The sequence below is a fragment of the Alternaria novae-zelandiae genome, assembly GCF_023758075.1.
Source record: "Alternaria novae-zelandiae strain BMP 2774 chromosome Unknown scaffold_1, whole genome shotgun sequence".
NCBI classification, from domain to species: Eukaryota; Fungi; Ascomycota; class Dothideomycetes; order Pleosporales; family Pleosporaceae; genus Alternaria; species Alternaria novae-zelandiae.
In genome coordinates, this window is record NW_026056961.1 from 1,619,980 (window position 1) to 1,632,149 (window position 12,170).

Here is a 12,170-nt window from a genome sequence, read left to right on the forward strand (position 1 = left end):
CAAAACATTTTCACTGCATTAACCACGGAGAATCATACCCTCAGCTTCCTCGTCTAGTCGCCGTCCATGCTACTCAGTCATCCAGGACTATAACTTCAGCCTTGCGCTTCTTTCCCTGTCCGCGCGCGGCGCCATCATCAGCGTGCTCGCGCTTGATCTGCGCCTGCGATTCATTCGAGATGGGCTCTTGCTTGATTTGTACGCTATCGGCGTCTTCTCCCTGCATAATGGTTAGTGGCTTCGAGGTCCCGAATTTGTAAATCCTTACCTCGTAATGCTTGAGCAGTAGCAGTAGACGCTTCCGGCTTTGACCCGCCAGTCCCTTGGTGTCGCCGCGGTAGTGCTTGATGAGAGCAATGATTTCTGAATCTCTGAGTCCGTCGTGTTCGGTGGAAGTAGGTTGGCCAGAACCCTGTTGGAACGGAGTGGGTGTGCTGCTGACGATATTTGGTTGTAGAGTGGCAGCAGTTGACATGACGTTTGGGACAATGATTGGTGTGGGCTCAGGTAACTCTTCCTTCTTGACCAGCTCTAGTTTAGGAGCTGGAGGTGGACTTGGTGAGCGGGGTATCATGCCGAGAGCTTTCAGTGCGGCTGTTGCTTGTGAGTATTTTGATCATGCGCTTACACGAACGACTTACCGCTAGAGCGATACTTGAACTGGAATGCTACCAGAGGTTCTTTCGCCTTTTTAGATATGTATTTAGTAGCTGGCTCTATGACATGTGCTGGTGCCAACCTATTCATCGTTTAGCATCTTCTGAACGGCATCTACAATACGGACATACCTTATCATGTGAGAGCGCACATCGCCCTTAACAGATTCTTCAGAGACTTCTCCAACCTCTCTTAACTCTGTCTTTTTGCCTTTTGGATGTATCCTTTTCCGATAGCTTAGGATTGGTGTAAGTTTGACAGATATAGTGCCCACAGAGCTCAGAGCCTCTAGGGTTTCTCTAAAGGTCGTTGCACTCTTCTCTTCGACTAGAATGTCTCAGTATGTACGCGATCGTATTTTCGGCTCCATTTGGAGCTTACATACCCACACTGAGGTCTGAGAAGAGAAAATTAGATGCCCTCCACGTCCCGTTATCGTTCCAGCGCGTGTTCGATTGATCGTAAGGTCTCATGAACATTTCCGTTTTGAGCACGATGAACTTGCTCATGATTACTCCGTCTAGACGAACGCACAAGTCTGTATCCATCGGGGTAAAAGGTGCCTTGAAGTTCGTATGTATCGCGAATTCCGCACCCGACCGGCATTCAACGTATCGCGTGGTTGTCTTAGGCACATCTTCCTCTTCCGAGTCCTCGTATTCCTCAAGTGGTTTGCCGTCGACGTATATCTCCACTGTCAGGCCAGGATAGTCGGTATGGATCGCCATGCTGATGTCGTAAACCGATTTGGGTGACGGTGAGAAAAGTGGAAGGTAGATGGAACGAGAGGAAGATGGTGTATATAGGTATGGATCCAATTGTACGCTAGCGTGTGACGACAGCCAGGTAAAGGCAGTATGGCATGCTGGTTGGGTTTGATGTGAGTGCGTATCCCGAGAGTAAGAGGTATTACGCATGAATTGTGACTAAAGGTACACCAAGTTGGATTTAGGGACAAGTGATGACAGGAGATTGATATAATGCTCTTACCATCTACAGTAGAGAGTCGCTATTGCGAAGGACATAGCGCTCAATCAGTTTTGAAGGTGAGTATAAGCGCATCTGTATCCTTCACCAGGTCTCGTCATATCCCTATCCCGTCAGCTTCCACTCAAGGAAACCATAATAGAAAAACTTTTGCACGACCAACACACAGTTCTAGTCTAGTACGATGAACTTGTCATCCGCACCACGGTGACGCTTCCGGTTTTCAGTCCAAAGAACCATTACCCCCTCTTCATCGCTCACCTCGATAGCTTCATCGACTCGCTTGCGCTTGACACCGGCTTCTTTCTTGATCTTGACCGAAGCTGCGTTGCGATCCTGCCATAGTGAGTACGTGATAGTATAATACTTTGCTGACAATGTACCTTGAGCTGCTTGACGAGTTGGCGTAGTTCATGCGGAGTGAGCTCATCTTCGGGTCGCTCTTCCAGAGGCGGAGGGGTCGGCTCGTGTGGGACAAGACCCAGGATGCGGAGAGCATCTACACAGATCAGCTGGTGGCACGACGTCGCAAAACTATTTTGACTTACTCAAGGAACGGTATTTGAAATTAAAGGTAGCAAACGGAGACTTCGTGACGCGATCGTAGTCCCACCAAGTTTGGTATGTGCGGGCGACAGGTTTAGATACACTGTGAAATTAGCATTGTCTTCATAAAGTGTGATTAAACGTACCCAGCTCGATGTGTGTGAGTGTAGCCTTTCATCGCCTTCTCGGAAATTTGAATCGATGCTGGGGTACTCTCGACGATGTGATTCGGCACGCTGCACCGGAGATTCCGTATATACCTCAAGCTGACAGATATGGCACCAGTCGAAGTCAAGTCAGAGAATGGTGTATTTCCTTCAACTTCCGATCGTCAGCTCAGCTTTCACATATTCAACATCTGTTTGCGCATCGTAAACTTCCCATCCACTGTGAACTTACCAATTTCCAGCTCTGCGAAGAAGAACTTCTGTGTCTTTGCGTATTGACCAACTTGAGAGTGACGTCCCTCCATCAAATGGTCGTTGAAGAATTGATCTTCTCTGATAAGCTCACACATGAACACTCGCCCATCGAGACTGATCTCGGCTTCTAGATGACCCTTTGGGAAAGGAAACTCCTCCATGAGCAAGACTTCGATCGTAAAGTTAGCCCCAGAGGTCGCCTCGACATATTTGGTGACCATCGTCGGCGAAGCGGGAGTGTCGCTATTGTCATCGTACTCAGGCAGTGAAGCGCCGTTGACGACGATCTCGACGGCAAGACCGGGCAGGAAGGGAAGAACAGCCATGGTGCAAGAGGACCTTTGGAAGCAAGCCGTGTTACTGGTGGGAAAAAAGAAGGAAGCGAGGTCTCAAGATTAGAATGCTGGAAATCGTTAGATACCGCCCACTAACTAGGCGTAGTGATAGAAGCGAACTAGGCGTGAATGAAGTTAGTATATGGTGTTGAAGGAGGTGAAGGCAGCTATTCTATTAACAGGTCCTAGCGTGTTGTGAACATATGAGCTGCGACTAAACTTCCCGAGTGGCTATCTCTAACTATTACTAGACGTGTGGAAAGACATGTTCTCTCATGGCTAATTGTACATACATGCCTCTAAAGGTGGTTACATGCATCAACACTTCGGCAGTATACTTCCATGCGTAAACTTGGAGTTGGCCCAGGGTTTGAAGTTCGCTCCCACTTCGGTGTAGACGATCTTTCGGCGTTTTGACACCATCTCAGGCTCAGCGCCGTCAAGACCGAATAGATATCCTCTCAGTCTATCACAATAATTTCTTGCTCCACATGCGGACGTTTGCGTTGGCGCGTCTCGACATAGGTCACCTCATCACCGTCGTTGGTGGTCCTCTCGCGCTTGACTCTGATAGTAGCTTCGGGTTCTTGCTTGATAGAAGCGCTTTCTGATTCTCGCTGCAGATATTTGTAAGTTTCAACATCAGTGAGTTAACGCGCATGCATACTCTCCGTACGCGCCGTAGCAGCTCTCTCAGCTCGGCAGGTGTAAGGTCTTCTTCGGGCCTTTCTTCCAGAGGAACAGGGGCAGGGTCGTTGACTGTAACAAGCCGAAGTGCTCTTAAGCTCGCTGGAAAGACCTTCGTATCAGTGATTGTCACAGCGTGAACGTAGTTTTCGACTCACCAAGTGATCGGTATTTGAAGTGGAACGTTGCGAATGGCTCTTTGTCTAGGTAATCGTAGTCTCCGTAGCGAGGTGTTGAGTACCTCGAGCACTTTTCAGGTTTTGACAGACTTCAAATGGGTTAGTTCTTTCCTTTCTGACAGTTCCACTCGCTCTTGACGTACACTATCTGGTGCGATAGCGCGTCACCCTTGAGCGCCTTCTCGGGGATTTCCTCCAGAGCTGCAAGCTGGACCTGCGCAGAGAAAGATTTCTCTTCAATTTCTCGGTAACTCTTGATGAGCTGGAAGGATAAAGTGATACACCCTGTAGTACTGAGGCTTTGCTTCAGCGCAGCAACATCAGGGACAGATCCACGAGCCTCTTCGACTATGTGAATGCATCAGCTCACGACAGGACACGACGTTCATAGTACTTACCAATGTTCAGCTTAGCAAAAGAGAACTTTTGCTTGACCGGTTGTCCACCTTCTTGCCAACGAATAGAGGTCCTCTCGAACGGTTTTCTAAGAAGGTCCTCTCGTAGCCAGAACCATGAGGCCATCTTGACTCCGTCAATCGATAGCCGCCCCCTAACATGGTACTGAGTCGAAAAAGAGGCACTGAATCTAGTTACGATCGAGAAGTTGCTATCTGAGCGCGCCTCGATGTACTTTGTGGTCGCCTTCGGTGCCGGATCCTCATCGTCGTCGTCATACTCATGCAACGGCTGACCATCAACGTTGATCGTGACTTCCAAGCCGGGATACCCAGGAGCGATGGCCATTTTACTCCGCTTTTGGGTAGGTTAGCTAGATGCGGTGTCGGACCCGCGGCGACCTAGAGCGCCAGAACGAAGGTGCGCTAAGCGTAGAGCATGCGAGGAAGCGTCGCTTTGAGATGTAAGACCACCACCTCGCCTTCGAGTGTAGTGGGTGAATGCGATTGATCTGCAACAGCGGGGTTGTAGTAGGGTGGAAGGAGGTGCCCAAGGCTCGATGCTCAATGTTTGCTCTATGCCAAATATGGCAAGGCGCTCATGCTAGCGCGCCCTTGCGGAACTGATGATGCACAACAGCAGGAGCAGGAGCGTCCGCTTAAGCACCCTTTTCTATACTCAAAAGACGTAATTTACTTACAGACACTAGAGTGTTGTGAGAGGTACTGAATTTACTGCCCATTCAGGCGCCATCCTGCGCATTCGCTGAGGCGGACGCCCGAACTCACCGCGCGTCCAGGATGCCATTGATGCAAGTCCAGAGAAGCCAAATGCGAAGAGGCACTACTTGCAAAGCTGTCGGGATCAAACCACTTAGCTCTCATCCCACACGACGCGTCGCATCTCCTCTGTGATGAAGATGGCGAAAACATCAACCAAGAATGACGCATCGTGGCACAGATCGCACACAGAGAGAGCCGCCTCGAACAACAAGCATGCGATTCGTAAACTGGGGATCTACCTTGAGTCAGCTGCTTAATCATATTAGATTTGGAATGCATCAAGCTCATAGGTGTAGCTAGCAAAGCGGTGACTGACCACGTAGCATTTGGGTTTTGGAATACCTACCTAGGCTGGTAACAGACTGCGTGAAGCACCAGGAAATGATGTTGCTAGAGACGAAGCGAATGCGTACGATGGTCAGCTCATAGGTAAGGCTACTGGTAAAGACCCCGCTCTCTATGTATTTGGTAGATTCGAGTAACTACTGAGGTAGATCCTCAGCGCGAAGCTAGTCGTTTACAATCAGTGCTGATATCCACCGAAAAATTTGTAGCTTTGCAAGAGATACGTCTGCTTCCCACTCGCAGAAAAAGGTGTTCATGTGGCCTTGGAAGATCCAGGTCGTACCTATAGAGTTGGCAATATGTTTGATCAGGGAGAAGGAGTATAGAGTGCGGGGTCATTAAAGCAGCCGCACTAGAAGAATGATATGCACCATAGACCATTCGACTCTAAACATCACATGTATACAAAAGCTCTCTATACCTCACAACTCTCCACATGCTTGCGAAGACCAAGATCGCTGCTAAGGCATCAACAACATTAACGCTAATGCCCATGTACACGTGGAATCCAGTTCCACGGTACATTTTCGCCGACAGACGTCCAGCATACCTAGGCAACCTTACATACAGCCCAAAAGCTTACACCTACATCAAGGATCAAGGCTTGCGAGGCTGACATGCAGGTGGCCAAAGCCTACGCGGCCCCAAACGAGCAGCGCTGACAGTGTCGCCATGTGGAGACACACTACTGATCGCAGATTAGCGAGAGAACAAGATCTGAGAAAGCGCAACCCACAGACAGAGGGCTTAGCGCACGAACACCCGCAGCCCGTATTGAGACCCGCGTTGAGCGTACCGTTGCCTGAACCATCGTAAGCTAGCTTGCTTACCATCATCAGCCTCGCAAGAGGCTCGTAACGTGGACTAGCTGCCTGCACCCGGTTATTCTGCGCCGATGGTGTATAGGATTCTCGTATGCAGTGCGTATGGGTTTACTTCGGAGCAACGACGGACCTTCAACCGACTGCGACAAAGATTCATGATCTGTCAGCGCTGAGTAACGCATGAATAATTTGCAAAGGGTCGCGTGGAATCCGGAGATAACGCAACTCCGCGCGTATTCGCGCTTAAAGTGTGTCTCGGCGTAAAGTCGCTCTATGGTGCGGCCGAGGTGATGCCACCGGTTAACGAAAGAGGAAGCAGGAATGCTTTTGCAGTGTTGAGGGCCAACAGATTGCGGAGAATGCAGTCAGCGTAGAGGGTGTGGTGAGATTTGACTCGGCAGATCTCCGAACTCGACCGACCGAACGACCGGATGAACTCCGCATCGCGGTATTGGTGTCGCAGGATCCGCTAGTTCAGGTCGCATCTCCAGTGACAAAGAAGCAATTATCTTGGTGATGCATCAGTCAGGAGAGCGGTTGTGACTGAGCGCATGACGGATGACGTTGCGAACCAGGTCCCGAATGCCATGAGGCACAAAACCGGAAACGGTCGACGCCCTGTTACATTTCCAAGCCTCACGAACCCCAAAAGAACCGTTGGGTGGAAGAACGTCGGAAGGCGCTTGCCCTGCATATGCGAGCAGGACTTGTAAAAATCTTATCGCGGCAGATGGAGAACAGATAAAAGCGTAGGAATAGAAATCCTTGGGCGAGCATTGCCATGCTATCCATACATACTTGAAGATGTATAGTGACCGGTGCATCGAATATGTCACAGCTGCGTTGTGAGTGGAGAAGTCACAAACACGCGACTATCAGGCCTCAGGCGTCATGATCGGCAGTCATGCTTCCTGTCATAGCAGGTGGACCGGCAGAAACTTTGTCGAAAACAAGCAGACGCAGGGTCTCATCATCCCGCGCTCGCGGATTGGCGGGCACAAGGGCTAGGGATGATGCCCGCTCAGCCGTTGGCGATCGATGACCACATCGGGCGAGCTTCGAGAAGTGATGGGCAGTTTCAATGACCAGCAGGTTGTCGACTAAGACGTCAGGGAAAGGATATTCATTGGGGACATATTGCTTCGCAAAAATAGAAGCGCAAAGCAGGAGTTCTGCACGGCAGTCGTTTGGGATGGATGGTGAGGGAAGGGATGGTGAGGAGACTTCGGAGAGATGATGTCATGGACCCTCATAAGCGATGAGATAGCATTCGTTCGGTCCGACGGAGATGGACGCAATACGAATGCGACTGCAAGGACACAGTATTCCCCATGGCATGAGAATGCAAAATATGAAAGAAGAACTCGGGTTGTGGCATCGAAGGATACAGAAGGCTCGGGTGGCAGGGCGCCGGCTTAGAAATGTGGCTAGTAACTTCGACGCGCGAATGAACGGTCCAGATCACCTCGCGGCCGCCGGAACAGTTACATTGTCCGTGCATACGATAGGGCTGCACTGCCACATGGTGATGCGATGGACCCTGCATTTGTGTCCTTCTCCACCGATCTTACCCGTTCGAGGCCGTCGATGCGATGCCACGTTGGTTTTAGGGCTGCATTGCAACTCCACAGGATGCTTGCAGCACGTTGCATATGCCGTTTATTCAGCAGGGAGAGTCTCAGTGAAGAGTTTTCCTTGTGCAACCTTGGCTGTACTCGACCTGTGGCTGTCGGGATGTTGCACGGCAGTGCCGTTGTTGAGTAGAGGATGCTGCCAGTGCCGAAGCGGAAGTGGAGGTTCCACCTGCAGGATAGACGGTATCTGAGCTGACCTCGGATGCATATGCTAGTAGTATCGCAGCTGGTAGGTGCACATCCCAGTTTATTGGTTCATGGATCGATCTCCAGTTTCAGCATCTCTTGAAGAGATGTGCATTGTGCTAGCCAGCAGAGTGGTCCTCGGGAGCCGTTTGGCCACCAGATCCAGCTATCAATAGTACAGAGTATGGGGTAGGCTATTGACGGTTATCTCCAAACGATACCGCGTGGCCTCGCGTCCAATACACGCGAGCTGAAAGCAGTATCATATCACGGTCTTGGGCCCAGTAACTCAAATGCCACAGGGCAGCTGTGAGTCACGCGTGAGGACATGTGACCACTGTAGACGCTGGCCGAGGTGTGGCTGGTGCCCGTCGCGTACTCCATCTGGTATTCGTAATGCACATGCGCTGTCGAGTAGGTTGTGCATGGAACGATGCTGCTCAGCCCGTCTTGGAGCATCGTAGTCCCAGCGAGCCTAAACGGCCATCTGTTAGACCAGATACGGGCGTGTCACCATGGACAGACCTTTGGAATTGGTCCGTCGCACGATGCCCTACAAGCTACATGCCGACTGCACACTAGAGCGACTGGCACAGCGATGAGTAACGGTTCGGTTCGTAGGGCTCCGTTTCACGTGGAGAGCATGCCTGCAGAGATCGCCTAGATGGGCACAAGCGATTGCACAGTATTTTGGGAGCAAGTCATGGACGCTGGGGGAAGGCCTCTCGGCTGGTATCCGAAGGCATGTGGAAAATTCTGTATGGTAGACAGTCGTCTGCCGGGTTCTGCACAGCCTTCGGTCGGACAGGGCCCGCGGCGGCCGTATGCAGGGTGCGTGAGGGTGGTGTCGATCGCGCCGCTTTTGCGCGTTGGCGTAATGTTAGCGTAGACACCCCTGCAACGCCCAACATGGGTTGCGTCATAGGATGAGGTATGAAAGGAAACCGATTCCGCGTACTCAGCAGCCCAAGCCGTTTAAACTGTCGCTCAGCAATTTGCAATCTCTTACGACACACACACACACCTTAATCCCGACACTCCGAGCACAGCCGACGCAGACTCTGAATTCTTCCAACGTCTTCGACCGCGTGCTGCCCAGATCACCTCATCAAGTGGTCTTTCACTCAAATCGGCGAAGACTAACCGAGTCATCGGCCGGTAGCCCACTAGTATAAAGCAACTTGCCACCCGCGCTGGTCCCTTACTTTTCCTCCCGACCATTATGTTAGCGCTACCCACACAACGTCACCACCTTTCAACCATACCGTCACCACCGTCTTCACACTCCTCCTATCAACACCTGCCCCAGCAGTTTGCCGCACAACATCTCTACGACCAGAAGCTCCTCAACGACTACCTCGAGTCCCAGCAGCAGTCTTACGGCACTTCATCCAGCAGTGCACCCAACTCGTACATGACGAGCGCATACACCGATTTCGCGAACCCGGCCATCCGAATCCAGCAGTCGACACCCACACCGCAGCTTCCCCAGGGCTTCGCACAACCGCCTATGCTCTCGACCAGCAACACCAGCACGGGACTTGAGTCCTGGAACTATGGTAACGTGCAGGGCCAATCGCTCCAGACACCACACCAGAACCAGAACCGCGGCCACCAGCGCACATCATCATCGTCTTCCGTAGGCTCAAGCGCCTCGCAATATCAGGCCGTTGGACCTTCCGCGGGCTACCAGTACGTCTCTCCCCCCGAATCCCCGCCTTCGCACGAAGCTGCGTTGGCTTACTCATCGAACGTGGCTGACATATATCCAAGGTCGTTCCAGAACCATCTCCCTACACCCACACATACACCTACCCAGGACTCGTTCATGAGCGGAAACAACTTCAGCAGCAACTACACACCAAACTCGGTCAACATGGACCACACCATGTCCGCACACATGTCGATGAAGCAAGCGCTCATGGAGCAGAGTGATGACGTACCAGACTACGCACACTCGGCCGGTCAATCAGTATCAAGCTACGGCCACGACTCTCCTGCCACGCCACACACTGCACAGGACGACATCGACTTCAAGATGCCTGCCAATGGTGAGAACCTCTGCAGGATAGACTCCTGGCTTTTCAATCAGTTCTGTACTTACGATGACCCAGACGCCCGCCCTATCCCCAAGTTCGAAAGGACCTACACCGACATTGCTGCCGACACTGGCTTCTATGAACCCAGTGCCTCCGCCCAGGCGGTGTCTTCCAAGCCAGCTCAGTCGTCGCTGCTCTCGCCATACCGCAGCAGCGCCAACGAGAACGTACAGCGTGCGCTCCAGGCAGCACAGTACGCTCGCTCACAGTCGCCAAGCAGCACTGCCTCAAGAAGTGATTCACCCTTCCGCAAGAGCTCACCCTACCGTCAGCCTAGCAACACGTTCAACTCGGCTATGAACACTGCTGTTGCGGCACGTGAGCAGAACCGCCAGGCTGATGCGGCTTATGCAATGAAGTCTCAGATGCAGCCCAGCGACGATGACCCAAAGACCATCTCGCCCAAGGACGCTCTGTTAGACTACCGGGAATCCGATGAAGAATCCAAAGTTCCATTGTTTCCGGACAGTGGCGCTAGCGAGTACGACAGCCAATACACCGGTGGCGACCAATATAGGACTGCCACCCAATCCAGCTTCGACACTCCATCATCACAGTCTTACCGTCGCGACAGCTGGGTACCGCAACAGTTCTCACCAAATTTCACCACTGCCTCCGCGCCATCATTACCACAGTCATCGAGCTTCACCTTCGCCACTCCATCAATACAGAACATGCACAGCATGCCTATGAACGCGCCATCTCAATATCGATCAACACCCAACACTATGTCGTCGGGCGTCGACCAGACACCTGAGTTCCCTGCCCACCTGACTTCAATGGAGTCAAGTGCGAGCGAAGCTGAGCCACCGAGCGGCAGCCAGAACAGCGTCCTTTCAGACCGCTACATTACGAAGCCAACATCGACGGGCGCCGAGTCTGGCACCTACTCATGCACGTATCATGGCTGCTCCCAGCGTTTCGAGACCCCACAAAAGCTTCAGAAGCATAAGCGTGAGGGTCATCGAAGTGCCAATCTCAGCCAGGCTATGACGTCGGCGGCTATTTTGGAGCGCAATTCGCAGGCGGGACCCCACAAGTGTGAGCGCATCAACCCCACGACCGGCAAGCCTTGCAACACCGTATTTTCGCGTCCCTATGACCTCACCCGTCACGAGGACACGATACACAATGCGCGCAAGCAAAAGGTACGCTGCGCACTCTGTGTCGAGGAGAAAACTTTTTCGCGCAACGACGCATTGACACGCCACATGCGTGTCGTGCATCCTGAGGTCGACTTCCCCGGAAAGCACCGCAGGCGCGGAGGTAACCACGACTGAGCATGACCCGATGGCATGCGCGGTCGTCTTCCGCGGAGGCCGTGCCTCTGCCGCGCTGTCGCGCACATTCCAGAACAGCCGCGACCGTTCCATGACATGCACCTGATCATCTCACGGATCAAATGCGACGCACCAAGGCTCTGTCTGAGACCGGGCGATGTTGATACCCATGCCTCTTGCATTCGCGGTCACACGGTCACATTGCATTCAGTTGTCGCTGGTCCGAACTGAATCACCCGGCGTTCTGGTCACTTTTCTTCGACTGTATAGTATTCTGCTTTGATTTTCCAGCACATTCCTACGGATATGACTTTGAGCGACGAACCAGCGGGCGCATGGTACGATGATTTGACGAAAGAGATGGCTTCTGTATGTGCAACAAAAAAGCGATGATTTCCATAGACGACATCGCTGGCTCCAGTGGGCTTTGGTTTCGCCTGCGATTAGATTTCCTTGCCTATTTTTCGATACACCCGGCTCCATTGGGAGCATTATTAATTTGTACAACACTTCACTATTCCTCAAATTGCGAAAGCCAGTTCTTCGTCCTTCCATCGTACTTAGCAAAGTTTTGACCGCAAGAGGATGGAAAACACAAGCGGATGTACTATATGCATTGTAGCTAGCAATGATACCCTAGAGTAATATCAGCATCAAGCAATGTTCTATCTCAGCACCCAATATCTCTCTAGTGAACCCTCGTTCCTCCGTGACAGTTCTCCAGTGGTCGCCACGGCGTGCATGTCCAGCTACCACCTGTTCGACATGCTCTACCCAGCAACGGCGACGCCGGTCTCAACCAGAATGCCTC

General features: G+C 51.9%; 3 protein-coding genes across 3 annotated transcripts; 1 reads left to right on the forward strand and 2 right to left on the reverse strand.

Moving 5' to 3' along the window:
• Nucleotides 1–73: 73 nt before the first annotated feature.
• J4E88_000515 (uncharacterized protein) lies at nucleotides 74–1,385 on the reverse strand (the record flags this gene model as incomplete). The annotated part of the gene is made up of 5 exons (XM_049394191.1): nucleotides 74–220; nucleotides 269–594; nucleotides 642–739; nucleotides 789–984; nucleotides 1,043–1,385. The coding sequence occupies 5 exons, from the start codon at nucleotides 1,383–1,385 to the stop codon at nucleotides 74–76; spliced, it is 1,110 nt and encodes a 369-aa protein (XP_049260020.1).
• Nucleotides 1,386–1,815: 430 nt separating this feature from the next.
• J4E88_000516 (uncharacterized protein) lies at nucleotides 1,816–4,557 on the reverse strand (the record flags this gene model as incomplete). Its single annotated transcript, XM_049394192.1, has 9 exons — nucleotides 1,816–1,980; nucleotides 2,028–2,143; nucleotides 2,590–2,951; nucleotides 3,300–3,405; nucleotides 3,447–3,564; nucleotides 3,615–3,736; nucleotides 3,793–3,902; nucleotides 3,957–4,161; nucleotides 4,212–4,557. 9 exons carry the CDS (start codon nucleotides 4,555–4,557, stop codon nucleotides 1,816–1,818), a joined length of 1,650 nt encoding a protein of 549 aa, XP_049260021.1.
• A 4,645-nt stretch (nucleotides 4,558–9,202) lies between these two features.
• On the forward strand, nucleotides 9,203–11,359 carry J4E88_000517 (uncharacterized protein; the record flags this gene model as incomplete). Its single annotated transcript, XM_049394193.1, has 1 exon — nucleotides 9,203–11,359. The coding sequence occupies one exon, from the start codon at nucleotides 9,203–9,205 to the stop codon at nucleotides 11,357–11,359; it is 2,157 nt and encodes a 718-aa protein (XP_049260022.1).
• Nucleotides 11,360–12,170: the final 811 nt, after the last annotated feature.